Source organism: Dendrobium catenatum, unplaced genomic scaffold (genome assembly GCF_001605985.2).
Source record: "Dendrobium catenatum unplaced genomic scaffold, ASM160598v2 fragScaff_scaffold_1456, whole genome shotgun sequence".
Classification (NCBI taxonomy): Eukaryota; Viridiplantae; Streptophyta; class Magnoliopsida; order Asparagales; family Orchidaceae; genus Dendrobium; species Dendrobium catenatum.
In genome coordinates, this window is record NW_021319918.1 from 259,693 (window position 1) to 287,337 (window position 27,645).

General features: G+C 35.0%; 1 protein-coding gene and 1 non-coding gene across 2 annotated transcripts; both read left to right on the forward strand.

Moving 5' to 3' along the window:
* The first annotated feature begins 3,857 nt into the window (after positions 1-3,857).
* TRNAC-GCA lies at positions 3,858-3,929 on the forward strand. The gene has a single exon. It is a non-coding gene; the product is annotated as a tRNA-Cys (tRNA).
* A 5,782-nt stretch (positions 3,930-9,711) lies between these two features.
* On the forward strand, positions 9,712-21,986 carry LOC110096027 (GPI ethanolamine phosphate transferase 2). Its single transcript, XM_028700142.1, has 9 exons — positions 9,712-9,926; positions 9,997-10,090; positions 11,709-11,753; positions 11,868-12,035; positions 12,109-12,193; positions 12,270-12,376; positions 18,488-18,568; positions 21,701-21,753; positions 21,845-21,986. Exons 1-9 carry the CDS (start codon positions 9,796-9,798, stop codon positions 21,984-21,986), a joined length of 906 nt encoding a protein of 301 aa, XP_028555975.1. The 5' UTR covers positions 9,712-9,795.
* Positions 21,987-27,645: the final 5,659 nt, after the last annotated feature.

Genomic DNA, 27,645 nt, shown 5'->3' on the forward strand with positions numbered 1-27,645 from the left:
AAAATTTGTGACATATGAATATTTATTTGCTTTTTTTTTCTTGTTAACCTAACAATCCGACCCAGTCCAATAACTTAAATAAGTTCTACAAATTTAGGGTTTAGAGTTTGGGCTTCTTTTAAGGATAAAATATACGAAGGATCCTCAATATTTAGAATTTTGACTAAAATAATGTTTTATATGCTAAGAAAGAAAAAGGAAAATATAAAAATTTGATGAATATGAAGATTAATTTGGAGGAGTACGTTGCATTTTTTGGAGCAAGTCATATGCCCACAGGAGGCAGAGGCCGAAATGCGGCATGCAAATGTTCAGGAAGAGGAAGACTTTAAGTTGAAAAAGTTGAAGCTTTAATGAATGATAGGTTTAGGGTATGAAGCGGAAGTTACTTTGGTTGAAGGTGCCATAGGATTCAACTTATCAGTGAAGTTCAAACTCGTCCTTTAAACAAGCTTTTAGACAGTCAAAACACGATGTAGATAAATTGTATAGAAGCTTGTAGCCACAATGTACAAAATATTTAATTCATTGTCTTTTACTTTGTACATGTTTTTTATGAACAGTGTCAAATATCCATGAGTTCATTTGTGAATCTATTTTGAATTGCGTATTTATTGGGTATTCGCTGCCTATTCATTGTGTTTTCACTTTGTATCAACTGTGTATTCAATGCATATTGATTGTATATTTGTTCCATATTTATTGAGTATTGGCTCAATATTTGTTGAGCATTTTCTGAGTATTTGTTGTGTATTTAATATATATTTGTTGAGTGTCAACTGCATATTTTATATGTTTTCAGAGCGAATTTGTTTTTTTTTACATGTTGTATATTTACTTTTATACTAGGGTATGTATAAGAATGAGAAAGAGGCATACGAGATTTTTTGCAGTTATGCCCATAATGCATGGTTTTCCCATAATGCATGGTTTAGTGTTTGAAATGACAATCACAGTTACTAGCCAAGTTCCATAAATATAATGTGCAAGGACTTTGTCAGCTCAAAATCAGGTTTCAAGAATGATATTGATTTGAATTCCAAAATAAAATATCAAAAATCAGATACCATAATAGGTTATTTAGTTATGATTAGGTTTATAATAGATAAAGTTGTAAATTGGAATGTGAAATATTTTATTAAAAGATACAATCATAATTTGGCTAGGCAAGAAGACGGACATCCACAAAGAGCATGTAGAAATATTTGTGATGAAAAAGCTTTAGCTATTAAATAAATACAAAAGCTAGGATAATAATTATTGATGCATTCTCCTACCTTGTAGATGGAATTGGAGGTATCGAGAATGTTGGAATTTCTAATAGGGATGCATACAACTTTATTTAGAAAGAGAAAAGAGCAAAGACTGAATTTAGAGACACTAATACTTTGATTCAATTATTTAAAGATCGTTAAGTTGATAACAACATGTTATCATGGAACATACAAATTGATGAATTTAATAGATTGTTACTTTTTTTGGGTTGATAGGATGAGTATGATAGATTATGACTATTTGGAGAATGTGGTGATTGTTTATACTTGTTATAGGGTCAATAAATATAATTTAATTTGCATGCTATTTATCACGATCAATAATCATTTGTTGAATATTCTACTAGGGTGGTCTTCTTGTCATAGAAAACAATTTTTATGATCATAGAGCCATAGAAGTTTATTTACCTCACAATAATCATAGAATATGTCAATGACACATCTCTAAAACGGTTTTCCCAAAAGTTTGATGCTTCAATAACAACAACAAAGACAGAGGACTATTATATAAGTGTTTAAGTAAGTATGAATCTAAGGAAGAGTTTGAGAAAACATGGTTTGAAATAATCACAGAAGTGAACCTCTATTGCTATGTTTGGTTTGAGGATTTTTATTGGATAAGGAATAAGTGATCAACAACATTAAAAAAAAAATTGCATGGACGTTATATCCACATAGTGTAGCGAGTCTACTAATAATATGTGTTATGGCATTTCAAAGGCCACAAGTTTTATATCTGATTATTTTTTGGGCTTAAAAAGAGTAATGATGACTTGCATAAGAATGAACGAGAAGAGAATTATAAATGCAGTTAGTTAGAAAATAATACATGTAAATCAGTGGCGAAGCCAAAAAAAATTTATTGAGGGGGGGAGCTAAATTTTGTTATTAAAAATTTTTCACGACTTTCTTCATCTAGGCTTGGAACCGACATAGGAAAAAAAAACTCAATTGTTATTAAAAAATGTATAATATTAAATATAATATACTAAATAACTTATAATTTATAACGTGTACTCTTCATATTCTAAAAAGTTGAGAAATTATTTTATTATCAATATAATATAAAATTTCTGTCTCTAGAGACAATATCAAATGCCTTATGAATATCCAATTTTGCACACATAAATTTTTCTTTACCCAAGCAGTTAAAATCTCTTAATAATTTTAAAACAAGGAAAATATTATTAGTTAAAATCCTCTTTTTAATAAAACAAGATTGACTAGAGTGAGCAATAAAAGGCATAACACCCTGTATTCTGTTAGCTAAAATTTTTGACACATTTTATAAATGACATTACGTAAAGAAATAGTCCTAAAATTAGAAACTTGAGAGGCATTAACATGCTTAGGAATAAGAGCAATATAAGTGGCTTTAACAACCCTACACATATACCCAATTTTAAAGAAATGCAGAACCGCTTTACAAAAATAAGTTCCCAGAATACCCCAAGAGTTCTTAAAAAACTCAAAGGCAAAACAATTAGGATTCGTAGTAAAGTAGGACAAAAAAAAACCACCTTTTTTATCTTATCAGAAGTAATAGGGGCAATTATATAAGCAATAAGAACATCAGGAATGCTATTACCAACTGTCAATATAACATGGTCCAGCGCCGGTAGACACAGGTTTGCCAATGATGGTGTTTGGGTGAAACTTTAGATCCTTGGAGCCATAGAGCTATCTTAAATTTCCAACCAAATGTCCAAACTCCAAGTCCCCATCCATGTAGAAAGTGATGATTTATTTATAGTTTTTTTAGATTAGCTTGCTCCATAAATATGAAGAAAATCCAAGACAAAATCGGAGTTGTCAATCAGACGTCTCATATAGATTCCCTCAATTATAGAGCGTTCATCGAGCATTTAAGCCATAACAATGTTGGAATCAAGCGTTCTTGGGCTAGTTGGATTTATCTCGTTGAGCCGCTCCATTCAATTATAAGCATGCTACATTTGGATATCATTTAATCATGTAATTTATGCTTTGAACATTATGAATGTTCTTTGGGCCCCTGATTTGGACCCATTTGATTTCAAGTTGAACCGATTTTGATGTTGTTTGGCTTGTCTCTTTGAAATGTTCAGTTTTGCTAAATGTTTTCTGAAATTAGAGTTTGAATGATCCCGCATTTTAGATTCGTGCTGGATCAAGATGTTTTTTATTTTGTTGGTAACGTATCATTCCTGATTATGTTTGATTAATTCATGAGAATAGCTTTTATTAATTTACATAACACAAAATTAAAAATATCATTCAAAACAAATCTATTGAACGGAATAAAATAAGGGAATAACTAAGTTATATAACGCAATTGAGAGAGAACTATTTGAGCTCATTAAAAATCTAAGAGAGGCATTGGAGTCGTTGATAATGAATTGCAAATGACACCTAAATTAAAAATAATAATAAATCATCACAATAAAACATTTGCTGTTGTTTTATATAATAAAACCAATGTTAAAAATATATATCCGTAGAACTTTTCTCCTTTATAATTTTCTATAACTATTTTAATGGAGAAAGTCAATCAACCGAGAAATATAGTATTTATTGGTATTTTTTCAAAATAGTAGTGGTAATGGGTCCATAGCTCAGTGGTAGAGCAATTGACTGCAGATCAATAGGTCACCGGTTCGAACCCGGTTGGGCCCTTCTGATGATGCCATTTTTGCTCTTCTTTTGTACTTTTGACAGCAGAAAAAAGGTTGGCATTTCCGTCAATTACAATGGTATTTTTCATGGCTTGCATGCCTTCGTTAGAAGAATATGACTTGTAAACGCTTTTTATTTTTTCATGGGCATCATTTTTTTTAATTTGATGTTATTTGTTGAGGCAAAAATCAAATAGGTGCATCATTTCACGAAGCAATGCACTCGTTTGTTTATACATAACAGCGGATAAATGAGAAAAAACAAAAGAATTGGCACTCAATTTGTTGGTTTGTCGCTCGTCTGTCTGCTTCTTCATACAACGTCGCATTGTTTGCTCTCACGTCTCAGTTTGACACGGACTCGCGCCCGCATGGCCCCCTGCCTACGTCACCGTCTACTCCTGTTGGTGCTAGGGAAATGAGAGAATTTTGGAACTAAAATGATCAATACAACATGCCAAAACTAAATACAATCTACACCAAACAAAACTCTAAACAAACTAAAAAAAAAAAAAAAAAATTCCACACAAAACTCAAACAAACCCAAACATGCTAGCAAACTGACTCAAACCACTCCCAACTTGCCCCTCGTCTCATCTTTATTTATTGGTCATGCCACTCTCAGAAAATTAGAAATGGACCCTGCATTTGTCATAGCGAGGGACCCGAAGGCCCAAGCAAGAAGAGGAGAGAATGAAGCAAGGAAGATAAGGAAGAGACTCCTCAACCACCGTCGGACTTTCACCCGGTAGCCGACCGACGTCGGACTTCTGCCAGATCACCAACTGAAGCTAAAATTAAGCAAGGAAGCAATAATAGAAGGAAGAAAAAGGAAGAGAAAAAAGAAAGTTCTCCTTTAACCAGACTCTTCCTCGACCACCGCCTGACTTCCACTCGGTAGCCTACCGATGCCGGAATTCTGCCCGAATGCCATTTGACGCCGGAGTTTTGCTCGACCGCCGACTGATGTTGGACTTCTACCAGATGTTGGACCTTCGCTCGTCGCCAAATTTCTACACGACGTCGGACTTTTGCCCCTCTTCGGACTTCTATCCGTCGCCGGACTTTCGTCGTACTTCTATCTGACGCCAGACTTTTGTCCATCGACAGACTTCTATCCAACTCCGGACTTGCGCCCGTTGTCGGATTCCTGCTTGTCTCCATCCAGACATTTGGCGAACTTCTATCCGACTCTGGACTTATGTCCATCACTGGACTTCTACCTGACGCCGTCCTTCCAACCTCCATTATCAGACAACGGTCTTTATGACCTCCGTTGCCCGCCGACTACAGTCCTTTTGACTTACGCCGTCCACCGACTACAATCCTTCCGACTTATGTCGCCCACCGACTACGACCCTTTCGACCAAGTGAACACGTTAACAGTGATTCTTCCAATTTCAATCATGTAACACACTTTATATGATGTATATTTGTTACATAAAGCTAGAGCCTTCCTTCCAATGAAGAACCTCATTTGTAATCAACTGCAAATACTAGTGGATTAATTCAAATTGGGCTAAATCCCATGGTTTTTTCCCTTTTCAAAAAATTTCACATAAAAATCTTGGTGTCTCTTATGAATATTGCACCCTATTTTTATATGATTGCATGCTGGATCTTCGTACAACGCTAAGACCCTAAACTTTATTTTTCTCTATTGCCACAAATACTCAATGACTCAACATTAGGGGTGTCAATTTCGGGTCATGGGTCGGGTTTGGGTCGAACCCGGAAATGACCCAGCACTATTCGGGTCATCCCGAACCCTACCCGTTTTTACAAACGGGTTGATTTACCGGACCCGAACCCAACCCGCTTCGGGTTCGGGTCAAACCGACCCGACCCGCGGACATGGCAAGGCCGGGAGCAGCTTCACGCCTTCACGGCATCGCCGACAGTGACGTCCGGCGGCAACGAGCCTTCAGCGCGGCAGCAGCGTTCGGCGGCATCGACGTCCGGCTTCCAGCGGCAGCCCGAACCCGACCCGGTTTTTCAAACGGGTCGAAAACTCGAACCCGAAATTTTCGGGTCGGATTTTCGTGTCGTGTCAAATATTTACATCCCTACTCAACATGCATAATATGCTAAAAAGTTGATTAATAAATTAATTAAATTAAATCATGATTTTACTAATTAATTGGTTAACAAATTTTCTGATTAAATCTTAATTTTAAAATAAATAAAAAAATTAATTAATTAATTAATCGATATATTTAAGATACAGCAAATTAACTTCCTTTAGATTAATTAACTAATTCAATTAATTTAAAAGTGCAATGAACTAAAATATAGTTCAATTAAGAAAACAATTAAAAGAAAGCATAAAGTATTGCTTGCACTAGAATCAACTCTTGTGCAATAGTCTAGCAAAGTCAAACTAAAAAATAAATAATAACTACATATTAGATTCTAAGTAAAACGAGGAGCAAGACTACAAACTCTCAATCAAAATCACAGTCAAACTGAGTAAGCTACTAAACTACAAACTCTAAGCAAAGCTCCAACCCTAGCAAGCTCCCTCCTACGTTGGCTCCAATACTTGCAAACAAGTAAACAAGAACCAATTTAATGCTGTAACAAAACAATCGTGCTAAAAATAGGACTAAACTACAATAGTAACGTTGAAGCAAAAGGAACACGACTAAAGAGAAAAAAAAAAGTGTTGGGATAGTAGAAAAGTGTAGATTAAGGCTTCGTTTGGACGGCTTTTTTATTGCTTTCTAAAACGGAGTTTTAGTACAAAATTAAAAAAAAATTGTACTAAAACTCCGTTTTAGAAAGCAATAAAAAAGCCGTCCCAAACGAAGCCTAAGTATTAATTGTTGTTCGATCTGCCCTAAGTTGAAATTATCAGGCAAATTTCAATTGAAACTTTAAGACATGCTCTTCGGGAAACTTCTAAGAGAAGTGTTAGACCCCTGACCCCCAACCAAAATTAATAGACTACTTATAAGGGAAGAAGTAAGTTTTATTTTAAATCAAACATTCGGGAAATTCTTAAGTGGAGCCGTAAACCCCAACATAAATCAAATATACATGCAACTCCTAACTGGAGTCGTAAGTCCCGACCTAATTCAAACATAAGGGCAACTCCTAAGTGGAGCAGTAAGCCACAACCCATCATAACACTAAAACCCACATCTAATCACTCCAATTTATTTAGAATACATGAGAGGAGGCAATCCATATATAGCTACTAATAAGATTCTTTGGACATTATGAATAATGATTGTGAGTGTTAGTAGGTTGAAACCTACGGTATTCCCGGAATGACAAAACCATGTGTTATTTACCAGGTCTATGTCCATCCCCCATAATTGAGACTAAAACATTTAAACTTCTAAAGTTATCAAGATATTTCTCTTTTACGTGATAGAAATTAAGGATAATTAACTATGAGGGTTTGTGCTCATATGAAGCAGAGACCCAAAACTAAATAAATCCTGACATAGTCATCATGGAAAATTTGCTTAATTAAAATTCAATATATCTACCTTAAAAAAATGAAACCCAAAGCTTGCAAATATGGAGTACATGCTCAAGCATCATCTTTCTTGAGTGAACAACATTAAGACCTACTTTAACCAATTTGTTAGGGAAGTTTCTAAATGAAGCAACAAACACTAAGTCAAATTAGGGCACTTCTAGGTGAAATAGTAAGCCATATCTCTAACTAAATATACAGGCAATTCTAAGTTGGGTCATAAGTCCTACCCTCAAATAAAACTAATAAGTATCTTTTTATTGAATTTGTAAGTTATATTCTAAATCAAATTTACATGCAACTTCCAATTGAAGTCATAAGTCCAATTCTAAATCAAAATTACAAGCAACTTCTAATTTAAACCATATTCTCTATTTTAAATCAAGTAAATGCAAATTCTGATTGAAACCATAAGTCCTATTTTACATTAAATAAACGAGCAATTCTAAGCGAAGTTAAAAAAAAAAAAATACTAAGCGAAGTAGTAAGCTCCATCCTAAACTAAACTATCGGGTAACTCCTAGATAGAGCCATAAGCCCAGTCCTAAATCTAAACCCCCGGGTAACTCCTAAATAAAGTAGTAAGACCCATTCCAACTCGAACTACCACACAACTCCTAAGTTGAGCAATAAGTCCCATCTGAAACAAATATAACGGACAACTCCTAAGCAGACCTGTAAGTCATATTTAAACACAAAACTACCAAACTACTCCTAAGAAGAGATGTAAGCCCCAATCCAAGACAAACTACTAGATAACTCCATAAAGAGAAATAACTGACAAACTACATAAATTAACGTACATTATAACAAATATAAGACCCAAAACATAAACCATAATAAAACCAAAACTAACATCTAACTACCTCATTCTACTCCGGATCCATGAGAAGGTACAACCTATGATTGCAAATCAGATTTCCTGGACGCTGCAACCAATAGGTTATTAGAGATTGTAGATTGAGATAAATGATATGCTTAGGATAATGAAACCCAAACATCTTGATCGGGTCTATTTATACCCTCATAAATGTAACAAAAACTTAAAATTTCAAAGCTATGCAAAAGTGACTTATCATTAATCAAGAGTTCTCTCCTAGAAAGCGAGAGGGGTTATTAAATATGAGGGCTTGCACTCATAGGCATTAAGATGTGAAGGCTCATTTTCAATTTTTCCTTCCAAGATCGTCCGGGACGATCAGTACAGGATTTGTGAACTGGGAGGTTCGTCCCAGGACGAAATTTGGTTCGTATGTACGAAATTTGTCCAGGGAGCAAGTCGTACAGGAACGAATACACTTCGTTTGAACGAAATTTTTCAGAGAAGAAATCATCCCTGGACGAATACATCGTGGACGAATACATCGTCCAGGACGATCTGCATGTGTATATATATGATTGAGATATTTTTGAAGAGAGAGAAAAAGCCTAGAAGAGAAAATCGAAGGAAAAAGAAGAAAAAAGCGATTTTTGGGCGTCTTCGGTCCGTTTTCGTCCGTCGCCGTAGTTGGGAAAGTTGTTCAACTTGAGGTAAGACACATCATGTCTTTCTCTATTTTCAGAAATATAGATTTTGACGACGTTTCTGTTTCAAATTCGATTTTCGTTAGCGAAAATCTGGTATCATTTCGTTCTGGTAAACTTTTTACCATGTAACTTTTGATATGTTTCTGAGATGATGTTTTTGCACGTTTTGAGCATTTTCTGAAAGATTTTTATCGGGTATTTTGAATTCTGCGGTGTTTTAATCGAATAACGAATTATCTATATGTTGAAATATGTTACTTCAGTACAATGAAAGTCTTATAATGTTGTTTTGTACTATATGTGGTAATTTGGTAAATTTCTGAAATTGTGAATTCTGTGGAATTTCCGTATACTGCCGTTATGTCGCTGACGATTTTTCTGACTTAATCTGATTTTTTGAATTGAATGATTTGATGTGTTCATATGGAATTCACCAACCTCAAATGTTAGCTTATATATTTTTTGCAATTAGTGATCATATTAAAAAAGATAAGTTCAAATCACAAAATATATCAGATCTGTTTATATTTAAAAGATAAAAATAGTTAAAAATAATGATTAAAAAAATTAAAATATTTTTTATTAAATATAAATAAAAATTTAAAATTTAGTAGAACACAATAAATTTTTTTTTTTCATGCATCAGATGTTTATTATTTTGGTAATTAGGCTTTGGCGGCTTTTTCCTCTAGTTTCCAGCGCTTTCCTTGAACCGCCGCTTCTGGTCTCACTACTGGCATTTAAGCTTCTAACCTAATTGCGCTTCAAGCTCAAACGAAGCACCATGGTACTGAACATTGCAAGCTCACATCCGTGTGATCAAATACCCTAGGTTTCTGCTTTGTCAAATCGCATGGCCACCTCCTCGATGTCCTGTGGGAGACTGGTAAGTTGGATTTCTGCTGCTGTCCTGCTTCAGATTCTAGGTCTCTGGCTCTTCGTAAGCGGCTTCTTCCCCGTTAAGCCAACTGTTCCGGGTTTCAGGTTAAGCTCTCTCTCTATCTCTCCCTTTTGAAAGATGGCTTGATTGGTTTCTTATTGGCGTTGGCTTCAGCGGGCCAGAGAGCTATCGGATGCCAACTTGTGAAGATGTGCTGGTAGATGAAAGAAGGGATCTGCTTCCAGATCAGCTGGCCAAAATGTATATGGTTCGTGCCGGCTTTGTGAATTATCTAATGTACTTTGACTTTATATTAAATTGCCATGCTACGCAATTAACATATATCAAGGTTTGGTAGATTGGCGTCTTAACAATTGGAATTTTTAACTTGTATTTTGATGACATTTAGATATAGCTGAGCCCACTTGTAGATGTCAGACTTATCTAAATGCTGAATCAAATACATTACTGTTCACAGATAGCATCATCATCATTATTAGCCCTATCCTAACTATTCAAGACACTGAACCACACACACAGAATTTGTGGAACAATACTGTCATTATAATAACAATGACAGTTGAATAAAGCTGAACCAAACGACTTGATAATTTTTTTAGTTTTATGTTATGTTAGAAGTTCCGAATTTGATGTGGAATATGCCAGTGTGCTTTGAGTCGAGTTAAAGGAAAGTGAAATCATGTAGTTTTACTTAAAGATAGGCTTGCATCTCTGGAGGGAGCAAAACAATGGAAATCATGGTTTGCTATTGCCTTCTGTGGGTTTAAAAATAATTTACCGTATATAAGATGGATTACATTGTTTGGGAAGGTATAGTTTTCCTTCAGCAATCTCCCCTTTCTCCAATACCCTTGTTGGTCGATCGAACTGACTGAATTGGTAGGAAGAAAAATGATTTGAAATTTTGAACTATGAAGATGTATGAGAAAAAGACTTTGCTGGCTTAGACTTTCAAGGTTTGGTGGAGGAAAAATACTAGAAAGGCTGAGTGATTTCGGAATCTTACATGTTTAGATATTGTTTTTGTAAAATATCTAATCATGTAGAACAAAAGGGAAGTATTTGTTTTGTCTGATTGTGAGAAATCATCCATCTTCACCATAGGGTTCTATATTTTAGCAGGTCTATTAGTAATTATGATGAGTTGCAAGTCATTGCAAAAGCTATTGGAGCCTTAATATGTACTTGGAAGGTCTATAATGAAGTAGATCAATTACAAGTCCCTTAAGAATCCTTGGAACAGTAACATGTCCTTGAAACCATGTGCCACGCCTATAAAGGTTTGCATTACTTAGCACACTTGTTTCTAGGATTCCTATATCAAATGCTATTTATAGTGGTAATTGGAGATAAATTGAGATTTATTGGTCAATGACAGATTTTGGAGCCTATCTTGAAGGTTATTTGATGATTTTCTTTATTAATTTGGTTCTGTTAAGCTAAAAAAAGGGATAAGATTGCATGCTAGGTGAGATCCCTTGCTGTATTGCTAGTTTTAGTCATTTTGCTCCCTTTTTCATGGCTCAGATACTTTGAAAGAGAATTGCTGGGATTCATAGTGCTTTTTTTGTTGGCGATGCATATAAATATAATAGGAATAAGTGAAATGCACTAGCAGGATGCTGAAATAAAAAGCACCGTTATTGTTAGAGAGCAGTAAAAAAAATTTGTGCTTGTTAATATTTGTTTGTAGTATCTATTTGCCTGATATTGTACATGGCGATTGATGGGTAGGTAATACGGAGTCCCTCTCTTTAAAATAATGCAAAAAAAGCTTATTCTTGATTATGCTATTGTCCCCCTCAATATCAATGGTCACCAGCCATCCTGATTATTTGTTTATTTTTATTTTTAAAATTTGACAGGATTTATCTCAAATTCCTCCTGCATTTGATCGAATGATTTTGATGGTATGTTGTTGAAGTACATTAAAAAACATAAGTTTTATTTTTATGAACAAAGTACATGTCTATTGCTTGCAAATGTGACATAATTTCACTTTTTATTGACCTATGCCAAATTAGGTCATTGATGGTTTACCTGCTGAGTTTGTGCTTGGAAAAGGTGGCCAGCCTCCAGAGAAGTCTTTGATGGAGGCAATGCCATATACGCAATTTTTGCTTTCTGAAAGAAGGGCAATAGCTTTCCATGCTAAAGCTGCTCCACCTACAGTGACAATGCCTCGTTTAAAAGTATGATCTTTGTTGGAGAAAATGATTTTTATGGGTGATTTTTCTGATACCAACAGCGTTCTTTGACTTTCAGGCTATGATATCAGGGGCAATTGGAGGATTTCTTGATGTGGCATTTAATTTTAACACTCAGGCATTTTTGGATGACAATCTTCTTGGTTAGTTACATTATTGCATGGTTATATGTTGCATTGGAAGTTTGGTGACTTGACTCGAAGTGCATCTTCTTTTCAGATCAATTTTATCAGATTGGTTGGAAGTTGGTTATGTTTGGTGATGACACATGGATTAAGTTATTTCCTAGTTTGTTTAGAAGATATGATGGAGTCAACAGTTTTTATGTAAGTTTGTACTTCCATTTTCTGATCACTAGACGTATGCAAGCACCTAGTGCAGATAGAAAATCTGCGAAGATAATTTTATCAGAAGAACATTTTTTAGAAGTGATGAAAAAATATTTCTCTTCAGCAGTATAATTATGTGAGAAAATCTTCATACGTATATGTTCAGAGGCATCAGTTTATTTGCATGTCCAAGTTTCTTTTTGCTCAAGTGGAAAATTTCATTGGAATTTAATCAACAACTCTTAAGCTTAAGTTGAAGTTCTCTGCCTGCGAAGCTTAATTTGCATTGCTATGTGGATGTTTTATTTTTTCGGCTATTCCTTTGTATTTGTTTTCTCTTTTGATCGTCCTTGACTTTGTGAATTAGAGAATTGTTTCTGTTTGGAGGTAATGGATGCTACCCGTATATAATTCCCGAAAAAATAATTCAATATTCTGCAATGGCGCACATTTTTCCTATAAAAAAACAACCACATGAGAAGTAGTTTTTGCATTTCAAATCAAGATAAGCGTTGCTTTAGCAAATTTTTGACATGATCATAATTGAAATACTGCTTTCTCAAACTTTTAACTAATATAAGAATATATTTCATAATGGCCATACCATAGTCATAATAAAGCACAAGGTTTGAGAAAAGACCAACATAACTTTGCTATTTTGAGCACGAAAAGTCATGATATGGTTGATGTTGAATAGAGAGTTCCATTTTCTGAAGCATTTTGCAAGTAGTAGGGGAAGGTTCTAGGATGGATATTCTAGTGTCAAGTCCTATGTTGACCCCTCTTCCAATCAACATGAGGCGTGATAGAGGCGAATAATCTAGTCAGACACATTTTTCACCGACGCCTAAACTGACTTTACTAATTAAAATTGAGCTAGTGAGAAGTACCTTGGCTAGATCATCATAAACTATATATCATATTTTAACTGATTTATCATACTCAATGATATGGAAGTATGGATAATTTAAATTATCAAAATAAATTATAGAACTTGTGATACTTTCATAACAAACTTATACATATTAGAAGTATTTAATTTGCATAATATATATTTTTCCTATAATATATCCCAAAACTGTACACCCATCCATAATACAACAATACCTAAATAAGTTGGGTCACCTGCCTATGGTCCCACTTAATCCTTTCTTTTTCCTGAAAAATAATTATCAAAATATCTGATGAGCTAAATGCTCAAAGAGATAAACAATTCTAATATAAGGTTTAATGATGTAGAACTAAATGCAGGAAAAATTATGTAATGTTAAAATTACACGCCTTTGAATTAGAGTAATAATAATTACGTTAGCTTTTAGCAATTTAAACAAGTATTAAACAATAGAGAGATGATTAAAGCCTAGGTCAAATTACATGTAAGCATTAGAATCATGAATAATCAATCATAATCAAGATTAGCATAGCGCGAGGGAATTTCAACCCTGAAAACACGTCTTTCATATCGTGTTCCTCTAAACCCTGAAAACCATAAGTGGTCATATGAAAGATGTGCTTTCAGGGTTAATATTCACACATTTACTAGCATAGGGTCTGCCATGCTAGTTTCATTTAATAGTTTAGATGTACACAATATAACCACTTATGGTTTAGAGGCTCAGGACATGATTAATAAGAACTCAAAGATAGGGGTTTCAAAAAATGATGCGACCCAAACCCGACAAAAAATCAGATTCGGGTTGACCCATTTAATAAACTAGTCGGATTCGTGCCTGGAATTTTGACCGGCTTAAATTATTTTTTTCTTTAATTTATTTATTTGGTGATAAAATTGTCTTATTTTTTAATTAATTAATCTAAAATATATTGTTAAAAAGTTATAATCTTTTTTTTTTTAAATAATATCAAAACATGCTATCATGTTATTGGGTTCGAGTCTTTCGGGTTGCTAGCTAGTCACGTTTGGGTTCACATGTTTGACATGTTTATTAAACTGGTCGAATTGGGGTTGGACCGACCCAAACTCGACTCATTTGCCCGTTTAAATACCCCTACTCAAAGACATGACATGACTATCAATTTTCCAATTTTCATCTTGACTCAAAGAAGCGTTTTAAGATAGGATTTTTTTATTTGGACGATTTTTTTAATTGATGGGTTTCTTAGCATAAGATTTGACACAAGTTTACTAAGCAAGCTTACATTCATCAAAAGAGCAAGGAATTCAGTTTGGTGGGAATTTTTTACTTTTTAATATCCTAGGTTATTATGTAGTAAAAATCAACTTCTTTTCATGCAGTAGACAATTCTCCTTCTTCGGTGGCACACGTTCTTGCCTTCTTTGCTGCTTTTGCCAAGATCTCACAAGCTCGTTTTTGTTGACACGAGCCGAGCTCGAGCTCGCCCTTTAAGCTATACTCGAGTTCGAGCTTGTCTTTTTAGGTTGACTCGAGTTCAACCTCATGATTTGGCTGGTGAGTTGAGCTCGAGTAAGGCATGACTCGAGCTCAACTTAACTCGTTTGCACTCTTAAGTGTGGACATGCGCAATCTAGGGATGAAGTGACAAATCACAATGGATGGAGTAGGAGTTGAGCAACTTTGGGTGTAGGATAGGATGTGGGGAGATGTCAAGTAGGGTGTGTGTAAGGCCCAAGGCGTCAAGTAATAGGCGTAGAGAGAGAGGGCACAAGTACATGGGAGTATTCTCTGAGAGGCCTGAGAGAGAAAGTCACAAATGTTAGGGAAAAGAGCTAGAGATTGAGAAATGTGCTCTCGTTTATAAGAGTTGTGATCGTGGCTATGTAATGGAGATTGGGCATGTCGTTTTTAGGCAAGGGTGCATATAGGATATGGTGCTCTCTTTCTTATAGCGATCTTGATCATGTGCGATTGTTGGGCCACTAGGATAGAGTTGGCATGGCCAAGGGATTCCTTTGGGTTTGGCGAAAATGATCATCAAAGAGTCAAAGTAGGGTCAAGTACAACCCATTAAGTTATACTCCCCTTTTTACTTAACTTAAATTATTTAAAATGGTTCAAAATCATGAAAGTAAGAATATGGATAATGAACTATTTAATTATATGATCAATATGATGTTTAAGAGTTTAATTAAATTAATTAAACTTAATTAAAAAGGATAGTTAATCTCAAATATTAAATTATTAATATTTTTTTAAATTTTTAGGGCCATGTCTAGTTATTAAAGATTCTTTAAGTTCAATTTTGATAATTATTATTCGATTAGACCTTTGGCTTGATTGAACAAGCCCAATTGACCAAAATTTTTGAGTATACATTTTTCCTTTATAAGTGATACATCATAAAAATTGCCTTGATCAGGCACGAATCTCAAGGCATATTTAAATTGAAAATTTTTAAATTAAATTCAAGATCATCCGAATTCTAATTTCAACAAACCTATAGTCGAACTGAACGTCTCAACTAAATGAATCCATCGATACCATGAGTGGTCCAATCTGAAGCTTAAATGAGCCTAAATCAAGGGCTATAAGCATAAATAGAAACTTCAAGATATTAATTAGATGACCAAATGATCTCCAAATTTGGCATGCTTATAATCAAATTGAGTTGCTAGATGAGACAAATCCAACAAGCCAAAGATTACTTAATTATGACATCATTAAGAAAATCAAATGCTGAATAAATATTTTATGATCAAGTGAATTAATATGAGTTGTTCGATGGAGTGTTCAGACTTTTCAACATATCTATGGGGCGTGCCACTTTCAAAATGTTAACCCCCCTAGGCCATTGCATGTAGGGGGAGGAGCTCGGAGATGGAGCCTGAACTTTCTCTTAAGATTAAAGAGAGCTTTAAGGCTCTAAGGATCTCGAACCACCACTCTAGCACCACTGTTGGGCCATCATCCAATTGCCATTGTTGAGCCTTTGCTAGTTGTTGACTAAGGTCCTTGGACCACTGTTGCCCTATTGTAGTTGTCCTTGAATCCTGTCGCCCAACTAAGGTCCTTCTAACCATCGCTGCCCAACGACGATCCTTTGACCTCTATCACCCGTCGTGTACGGTCCTCCGATCACTGTTGCTCGACTACGGTTCTCTAAGCACCATCACCCAACTACAGTTCTCCGGCCACCATTGCTTGACAATGGTCTTGCGACCACCGTCACCTCGACTACAGTCCTCCGACTATGATCGACTGACTTTAATCCTCCGACCACCGTCTCCCGAATACGGTTCTACCTGATCACCATCGCCCGACTACGATCCTCAAATCACTGCCACCTGATTACGGTCCTTAGACCATCGTCTCCCTCCAACTACGATCATTCCGACTTTTGTTGCTTCCCAACTACGATCCTATGATCACTGTCGCCCGCAAACTGTGGTACGCTGACCGCGGTTGCTCAACTACGATCCTCTACTGTCCATCATCTGCCTACTACGATTCTCTGACCACCACCTTCTCCCAACTACGGCCCTTCGACCATTGTTGCACAACTATGGTTCTCTGACAACCATCTTCTGACTACGATCTTTAGACCGCCATCGCCCAAGTTTGATCCTCCGATCTTTGTCGCCCGAGTAGGGATTGACCTCTATCGCCTGACTATGTTCCCCCCCTATTGTCACTTGACTACTGTGCCCCAGTCTTCATCGCTCGACTACAGTCCTTTGGCCATTATTGCCCAACTATAGTCCTCTCGACTACTGTCCTTCTGATTAGTGCCACCTGACTATGGTCCTTCCAACCACTGCTACCTGACTACGGTCTTTCAGATCATCGCCGCCCAACTACGACTTCATATGAGGAGGACATCATTTGTAACCAATGGTAAACAATATTGGAATCATTTTAACTGGGCTAAGCCTCATAGGTTTTGCCTTTTCTGGGTTTTCACGTAAAAATTTTGGTGTCTCTTATAATTTTTGCACTCTCTTGTTCATATATATGCTGGGTCTTCATGCAAAAATAGGATGTTAAACTCTCTATATCTGTCTATCTGCATATCGCTGCAAATGTTTCGCCATGCAACAATAAGAAAGATCATCAAATAGAAAATATTAATGTTGCAAAGCAAGAGATAATTGAAAAGAAAGATGAGTGAAAGCCATTACAACGCTTGAAGAGCACACTGAGTCAACCGGCAAAACCCAGAAGAATTAGAATTTATGGGTAAATTAGTTGGTGATATTTGCCAATCAATCAGCATCTTGGATTGCATGTTAAGGATAAATGGTCAGGCTTATCCGAGGACAAAATTTTATGCCACTTCACGCTTGCTAATGTTAGACCTGATGCTTCGTATGGAATATTGATTTACTGGCTTGTTTTTCTGATAAGCCTTACTTCAGAAGTTTAAAAATTCCTTTTTTTTTTCTTATTTTCATGACAATTTTGCTGTTGCTTTGTTGTAGTTTGATTTAGAAATAGTATCTTGAACTGTCTAGCAATCCATTATTTAGACTGATTACTCCAAATATAAGTGCTTCAATGCTACTGAAGGCTAATCATAGTAACGATAATATTGTTGTAGCAACTTCCTGGATCTTTTCAATGGATTCCTTGGAAAACTTAAGAAAATAAAATTTGAAGCACATGTATGTTAATGGAGATGATGTATATATATATGGAAGATTTTGAACAAATTACATCAAGGTTAAAATTGGGATGTTGCATGAAAAATTCATGAACTAATATACATTGCATACATATGAATATGTCCAATCACATCTTAGCCATGCATTCATTCTTATGCATATTTATTTTATGTGCACATATTTGTGTATAGGTGCAGATTCTGAAAAATTATGGCGATTATATATTGTAATTCTTCACATAACAACTCTTTGCTAACTTTCACGTAAGTTCAATTGGTTATTTCTTATGTCTGCCATTGTGTATCTTATAGTTGAAACGTCAATCACTTCGTATTTCCAAACCCACAAAGCACTATATGCTTCTGAGTAAAGACAATGTTATTTAAGTACATCATTTAGCGCAATTAAAACTGAATTTATCTATTTAACTGGCAAAAAAATTGGAAAGATATTTCTTAAACCTAGTTTGGCTGAATGATTTTGTCAATGTAATAGTGGTTCTTACTTATTTCTCAGTAATGGGATTTTGATACTATCTTTTCATGCTTTCTTTTAATCTTAATTAGGTGAAAGACACAGTGGAGGTTGATTTCAATGTTTCTCGCCATTTGGAAGTTGAACTTGTGGCTAACGATTGGAAATTGATGGTAATAATTCGTGTTTCTAGATAGAACCTGACTCTGGTGTTGGTTATAAGAAGGATATATATTTTTTGGCTTCATCCTTTGAGCTTTTTATGAATCATTCTAATCCTTTTATTCCTTTTTAGTGCTCCATGATGCATTGAGTTTATTTTATGAAGTCATTCTGCACAACTTCCACACACGTTTATTTTATTTTATTTTAGTGTCTGTCTTATTGTTACAGCTTCTATCCTCCATTTTCATTCCAAAACCACCAATATCTATTATAGTTTACCATCTATTCTACAATTGTCATGTTAATATGATCACATCTCCAAATTTAACTATACAGCCGTCTTACATTTTTATTTATGCCAAAATTTAATTGGTTATTATGGTTTCATTTCAATGATTGAGCATTTCCCTTTTTCATTGATTTAGAGAGTGAACAATCACTCTTTTATGCCAAACGATCAGTTGATTATTTTTTCCAAGTATGCTTATTATCAATACTTGTTGGACTACATTAATAGACGACCTTGATGTCTTGGCTATTGACATGTGATTCATAGGTGGAGAGTCTTATTCAAATATACCTCTTACCTTGTCGGCTGACTTTTTACTTTTATGCTTGTCATCCAATGGATCTTGGTTGAGTAGATTAACCAAGCATATTTGATTGAGAGGACTTTGCCAAAATGAATTATTTCATTTACATATTTTTGATATTTCTTTGATAATTGATGGCTTTTTTTTTTAGGTAATGTCCGACACGTGCAATATTCATTAAGTGGGTAAAGGAATCTGTTTCGGTCGCGCTTATCAAAATTATCGTATGTAAATAGAGAAAATGATCAAAATGGTATTTTGACTCTTTATAAAAGACCAAAATGACCCACACATATATTAAAAGATCATTTTGGTCCATCAACTCGTTAAAGAGGAATCAAAATAGTCCCATTATGAGACTTTTGATTCCTCTGGAAAGACTTAAGAGGTTCAAATGGTACTTTAATATAGTTGGGGACTATTTCGATCCTTCATAAAGAGTCAATGAACTATTTGTTGACCTCAGAATCGAACAATCTCGTTTCTAAAAGGTTTTCACATGTGTTTTCTCCATTCTTATTGTATAAAGTTTGACTTTCAATGTTCGTGAATAACCTATCAGATTGGAGAGATTCTCTATTGAAGGACCTTAGTGGCTTTAACATCATTTTGAAAATTAGAATGAGAAGAGAAGAGAGTAGAAAATAGGAGACTGTATGACTAATTTTTTTCCCTTCTTCTATGTTAAAAAAAAAAGATCAGTAGTCATACATAAATATGTACGAGTGTGTTGATTTCTATTTTTAAGAATAATGATGATGCACAAGATTGTGCAAATCATAGAGGAATTAGGTTAATGTGTCATACTTTAAAACTATGGGAGAGAGTTATGGTCTTATGGAGTATAGGTTGCGACGTGACACTAATGTTTATCAAAATCGAATCCACTATGGAAGCTATACATTTATTGAGAGATTTGATGGAGAAGTATAGAGTCTAAGGAGAATTTACATATGATTTTTATTGATTTGGAGAAAGCATATGAGAAAGTTCCAAGAGAAGTACTTTGGAGTGTTCTACATAAGAAAGAGGTTAATAATGCTTATATGCAAGTCATTAAGGATATGTATGCAGGAGCTGTTACTTGTGTTCAAACACAAGGTGGTTTGACCAAGTATTTTCCTATTTCAGTTGGATTACATTAAGGATCAACCTTAAGCCCATATCTTTTTGCTTTAGTCATGGATGTTCTCATTAGACATTTGCAGGAGGTCAACCTTAGAGTCTAAATGCTTTCATTTGAGTAGATCTAAAATTGAATATATGGAGTGTAATTTTAGTAATAATAGATCTAGTGGACGGATTGACTTTGGGCGATCAAGTTATTGATAAGAGTACACGTTTTAGATATCTTGGGTCCATTGTTTAGAATGATGGTGAAATAGATGGGGGTATTATTAGTAGAATTCAAATTGGTTGGTTTAAGTGGAGGAATGCATCGGGCTTGTTATGTGATAGAAAATTCCCTCTCAAACTTAAGAGGAAATTCTATAAGATGGTAGTAAGATCTGCAATGCTTTATGGTGCAGAATGTTGGCCATTAAAAGAGAAACATAATATTAAGTTAAGTGTTGCAGAGATGAGGATGCTCAGGTGGATGAGTGGCTTTACTCTTAGAGACATGATATGAAATGAACATATACGTGAAAGGTTGGAGTATAGCTCCAATGGCAGATAATATTAGAGAGAGCCGCCTTAGATGGTTTGGTCACATAAAATGGCAGTCTTCCGATGACCCGGTTAGGAAAGTAGATGCATTATATTTGACTTATGTTAAGAAAGGTAGAGGTAGATCTAAAAAGACTTGGTTAGAAAAGTATTAGAAATGACCTTTCTTTATTAGACTTAACAGAGAATTTGACTTTTAACAGGACACAATGAAGAAAATGATTCATGTAGTTGACCCCACATAGTGGGATAAATGTTTGTTGTTGTTGTTATTGTCATAAATAAATATGTAAAGAAAATTTTATGAAGTAAAGAAATAAATATGAAAATTAATGTTTATTTGTTGAATCCAAAATTAACTACATAATATAAATGGGATATTGATGCCCATAAATTGCTAGATTGCTGTAGATGAAAAATTTTAGTCAATGGATTTCGGGATTGATGTACATGAAAGGTTTATTCCATGAATCACCTGTCCTTGAATCACCGTGTTGCTGTATATGGGGATAAATTCATAATTATTTCAACATCAATTCACATACATCCTAGTTTCATCTGCAAATTGTTGAGCTTAGTTCACAATGCAATGCTAGATAAAATGCTTGAGGGGGACCTATGACGACTTATAGTTAAACTCAACCTCCTAGCTTAAACCTTTTTGGTTTGTTGGCTTCCATTATTCAAGAAATGTAAAATAACTGTTCAGGACTTGCCTAAACTAGCGTTAATTGGCACTTAACCTGAAGAAAGGATCATAACGTGACACTCAACTTGAATAAATGATGAATAATGATTCATGAAGTGGATAACGAATGGATGGAATACTGTTAATAGTGATGAAAAAAATCTAATATTTGCCATCTTCTGACCTTCCAGATTCTACATTATTTGGGTTTAGATCATGCTGGGCATATTGCTGGTCGTCACAGGTATATTCCTACAATTTCTCTCGACAACTCTATCCTGGATCAATATTGCTGAATGACTCGTCTAACTCGTTGCATGTAACGTCAATTTCAGTCTGCTGATGAATTCTAAGCTGAAGGAAATGGATGATACTATTAGATTGATTCACACACATAACGCTTTGAATGGAGATGATGATGGAGGGCGCACACTTTTGGTTTGTATCTTGCACCTTAAACATATTTGGCTACCATGAAATGGTTGCTCATTCACATTGTCACTTCCTATTATTTGCAATTGATAGTTTTTCACTTTTTCTACTGATAAACTGAAACTCTTATGGAGTAAGAGGTAGCTTGTCCCTCGTAGCGCTTTATTTCTTTTTAATCTTGGGCAGCTAAATTATGGAAATGTTATTGAAGACAAAACAAAAAGTTAATGTGAGTGAAATAGGCGTTTTTGTATTATTTAGTAGGGCGACTCATTATTTATAATAAATAAATGAATGTATTGTCCTGAAGGACACCAATATAGTCTACTTAATATAAAAAAGGAAACTTTTCTTAGCAAAAGCTGATGCAAACAATCACTCATTATGGAGTATGAAAATTAATTAGCTTCAGTTTGTTACATAGTCTAGAAAATTGGAGTGGACCCAAAATTTTGATAAATATATTTGCTAATTGCTCTGAGTTGGGAATATGAGTAGTAATGATCTTATTGGAAAGCATTGCATTCTAAATAAAGTGACATTTTTCAATATTTTTGGTTTAGTGATATTCAATATTATTGAAAAATATTGTTGGCACCACAATTTTCTAAGGTTAACATAATATGTTGCATAATTAAAATCAAATTTTCCTAGAAGTTTCTTGTCACGACTTAGCCCGAAAGCTTGACTTAACGAGGCGGGAACAGATGTTCAGACGGTTAATTTAATTTTCATTTGCTAAAACCATCTCCAATAAATTGAATGAGCTACTAAAAAACTCTAAATAAAAAAAATTATAATAATAATCTTTCCCTCGGATCGTCGCTTCTACAATACACATTCTCTTCTATTCTACTCATTTTAAACTTTCGAAGAATACTTGTATTCATTTATAAATATAGGAGTGAGTCATAAAAGAACTCAGTGAGCACGTCATTCTTTTAAATTACAGTAACATATGACATTGAGAATAATATGCATGCTCATCTCAAAATTTAAGGTAATTTTAATTAAACATTTTAAATATGTTCATCAATGTTATGCATATTTCATATTTTTATCTTATAAATATTACAACCGTTACAGGAGACACAGTCTAAAATAGTAGCAATGAAAATACTCTTTTTTTCATTTTCATAACCTTTTCCATTTGCGTGTATGAGTACATTACGCATCTCCAACTAGTACCATTAGGGGGTGTGCTCCATCATTCAACATGTACATGCAAGCATATATATCTTAGCTATTTCATTTACATAATGTAAAACATAACATTGCTAATTATTATTTAATTTGAAATGATAAATCATTTGCAATGCAATTAGAAGAAGCAACATAAATAATATAGGAACATGAATACTCACTTTGATTTTAGGTATCGTGTTGCTTTGATTACTCTTACTTCTTTGACATCGTTAATAGATTTAAAACCTATATGCATCACGTTGATGTAGATTTTCAATCATCAATTAACCTATATAATTGGTGTTAGAAAAAAACTCCACTTTGCTGTGCCCAATCTTGGTAAAAAGTTATCTTTTCCTGTGAACTCCTTAGTACACAAAAGAACTTCCTAATATTGCTGTTTGTGAGTTTGTATGTGTGACTCTTGATGTCAAAGGAGATATCATGTATTGTGTTAGTAAAACAAATCAATGTATTAAGCAATTTACAATAACGAGAAATATCCTCAAAGAAATTCTTTTTCGTATACAATATTCTGAGTGTAAGGTAGGTTAATAATCTAAAAGATTAGTCTTTTTTAGAAAATCAGCGGCCTAAACTTCTTTTTTCTGTATGCAAACTCAATTTCTAGAAAGTATTTGGAACAACCTAGATGCTTAATCTAATAACATTTTGTTGGTATGTTCAAGAATTTTTTTAATGAAGTATTGAAACTGTGGTTCATATAGTAAATCCACAAAATCCAATGATACAAAAAAAAAAAAAAAAAAAAAAAAAAAAAAAAAAAAAAAAAAAAAAGAGAGAGGAGATACTTTGAGACCTATAAAGAAATATAATTTGGAGGTGGAGAAAAAGATACGAAACAACCACAGTAAATACAGGTTTTATCTTTTGTTACTTTGCAGCATAATATATTCCATGTTATGCAACTAAATTGCCATGACTACACATGTATAAATTAGACTAGCTATATATTCATGTACATGAATCTTATATCTGGCTTCTTTAGTAGCTATCAAGTTAGTAGAAAAAAAAAAATATTGTACAAATGAAAAGATGATAGAAGCATGCAAATGACCATCTTATTATGTTCTAAGGAAATAATCAGAACTTGATGTAGACAAAGGGGGGTTAACTCATGTCCAAAATAATATGAATTTTGGCTTCCCTTGAGTCTATATGCTTAATCAAAATTGAGCTGGAATTTTAGCTCATTTATGAGCTGGTTTTTAGTTCATTAAATGGAACTAAAAGTTAGCTCATTATTAGCTAAGTTTTTAGCTCATATTTATCTTTTATTTTATGCACTTTTATTTTAGTTTTTAATGTATTCCTTTATGATGTCTTTTGGGATTCCAAATAGGGCTTTTGGAATCCCTATTTGGAATCCCAAGTTATTTGTTTAGTCTTCCTATGTATGACTCCTTGGTTTCCACCAAGGTTTTTAATTTTTCTAGGTGCTTTTGCCCCCTTGGATTCCGGCCGGCTGCTGGTTTCCCGTGCCTGGGCTCTTTCCCGTAGCCGTGCCCCTTGGATCCGCTCGGCCTCCTTGGCTCCCGCGGGTGCCTCTTCGGTTCCTTGGCTTGGGCTGTTTTTCCGTGCAAAGCATTAGGGTTTAGTGCTTTGTTTCTTGTGTTAGAATTAATGTAATGTGTCTCTTGGTATTCCTCTTTCATACCTATAAATATGAGAGGATTTGTAATGTTTGAAAAAAGTTGAATGAAATGTTATTTTTGGAAAAGCTTTAACCTGCGGGTTTGCTTTGGAAATTCTGCGGGCTCTTTCCACCCTTCTTTCTCATCCCCTCCGGAAATCCTGCGGGCTCTTTCTAACCTTTCTTCTCGGGCTTCTAACCTCTTTCGTCTCTCCGCAAGTGCCACTCCACCTGTATCCCTCTTCTCTAAGTGAAGCAACTTTAGGGTGTCGTCTTTAATTTTAAGTTTGCAAGTCGTCGTTGTAATTTCTTCTTTTTAGTTTTATTTGAAATGTAAGAGTTTGTTCTTTCCTACTTTTCATATTTCTCGTTTTCGTCGGTAGAAGTCCAGTCTCTTTACTTGTGGGCGAAGGGTATAGGCACCCCTATATTTTTTATTGAAGGTGATAGAGCTGGTAGGATGTAGGAGCCGGCGTGCTGTTGGCGTTCAGATCTATAGGGAGGCGACCCACTTGACGGTCGAGTGCAGGATTGAAGCGTGTTTGATGTCGCAATCAAGAGCAAGGTTTCTGATTTCAAGCAGTTAAGAGGAGCCTGAGAGCGAAGTCAAAGAAGTGGTCGAGAGAGCAGCCAGGAATTTGTCACGACCCAACCCGACCAGAATGAATCCCGCTCGCATCTGGAGGTCGCCGAGGAATTAAAAAACCTTTAAATCGGATCTAGTTTGGGGGACTTGCTTCAGAACTTTTCTTCCCAAATGTTAAAACAAACAGAAACCACAGAGCTGTTATAGACTCCCAAAATATACAGACAGTTCATCTATATTTCTTTCATCAAAATAATCATGTACAATTACAGTTCATGGCTACAGACAAAAAGAAACAGAACAGAAAGCCATGACTGTACAAAATCAAAAAAGTACAAAATACTAATCACTATCAGACACAGAACTTCTAGGTACAAGACTTGCTTTCCCTTCCCAGAACCTGCAAAGTTCACGCAAGAAAACAAAGAATTAGCTAACAGCTCAGCTAACTACATCACCAATCCGAATCTTCCAGAAATTCACATCAGGAAAAAAACCATCAGAAGCCAGATATCAAATAGTCGTACAGAATTTCAGATTAATCGTACAGAAATCGCATAAGCAACATAATACAGATGACTTTGATCAAACAGAAATCAAACCACTGATACAGAAAAGCCGAATTCATTTCATACAGGAATATTCACGTCGGAATTTCACAGAACAGACAGACAAAACAGAATCGTTACAGAACAGACAGAATCGTACGCATCAGATTTCAAAATCAGATATAAAAATCGCATTTCAGATATGACATTTCACATATCACATATCAGATATCCCCTGACCCTGACAGGGAATCTCGACGGATCTGGCGCCCCTTATGCCCCTACCCTGACAACGACAGAATCTCAGATTCTGACCCCTTATGTCCCTTTGTGCTTATAGCACCAGAACAACAGATATACTGAATTTTCATAACATAACTTATTTCATATTTCTCAATTCCTGACACTGACAAAATTTCAGGATTTCTGGACACCCTTATGTGCTCCCTTCCCTGACACTGACAGTAATCTTCAACGATTGATTGACCTCTTTATAACTCCTTTTAGAATCACAGCACAACAATTCATTCAAATATGAAAATCAGGATTACGTTCAGAAAATGTTAGCAGCATCAGACAGCCAGTATACGGGGAAATTTTCACAAATTCACAGATTCAGAAAATTTACCAAGATTACCACAGATAGTAACACAAACATCATTCTAAGACTTTCATTGTCTGAGAAAGTAAATTCAGACATCCAGAATAAATAAAATTGTTTATTTCGATCAAAAACTCCACAGAATTCAAAATACCCAGCGGACTAAAATATTCCAGAAAATATTCAAAACGCGTGCACAATTTATCATCCTCAGAAACATACCAAAAGTTATCGCGGGGGGTAAAACCCTTTATCAGTACAAAAATGGAATCAATTATTCACTTCAACGGAAACAAAATCCGAAACAGAAAAGTCGTTCCCCCCAAAATCCTCGTTGTTCTGGAAATATTGGAGGAAAGGCGGAAATGTGTCTTACCTCAAGTTTGTCAATTCCTCAACTGCAAGCTTACGGACAGGGAAAAACGGACAGAAGCCGCCCAAAAAAATCACTTTTTCTTCGCTTTTTCCTGGGCTTTCCTCTCTGTCAAAAAGATCTCGATTCCATAATACCCAGTGCAATCGTCCCGCACGATTCCCAGATCGATCCCGGGACGATTTTGTCCTTTCTGGACGAATTTCGTTCAGTGACGAATTATAATCGTATCAGGACAAGTTGCTCCTGAAAAAAAATTTCGTCCAGACGAACCCCAGTTCGCCTGGGAGAACTTCTTTGCAGGAAATCCTTACAACCTGTACCGATCGTCCCCGGACGATCCAAACTTCGTCCTGGACGATCATTGGAAGGAAACATGAAAAAAATGAGCTCTCACAGGAATCCCTATTGCAGTGAGCGTAGATCCCAATCTTTCTGTCTTTGTGTCTTTTTACGCGACTGATGCAACCGTTTGGACATGATCAGTGATTGTTGGGCGGCGACGTGCGGAGTCGTGGGTAGGGGTTGGTTCGGTCACCACCTTATATATGATATATAATATATATATATATTATATATATAATATATATAATATATATATAGTGCAAACAACCTACTAATAAATCCATCCACCAAATTCTTTATAAGTATGTTGATAGATGAATGTTTCTATTTAAAATTAACAAACTCAAACATTGACCAACCACATCTTATTGAATTTCCTGATCTTGCCTAATACCAAAATGATGCGGGCCCA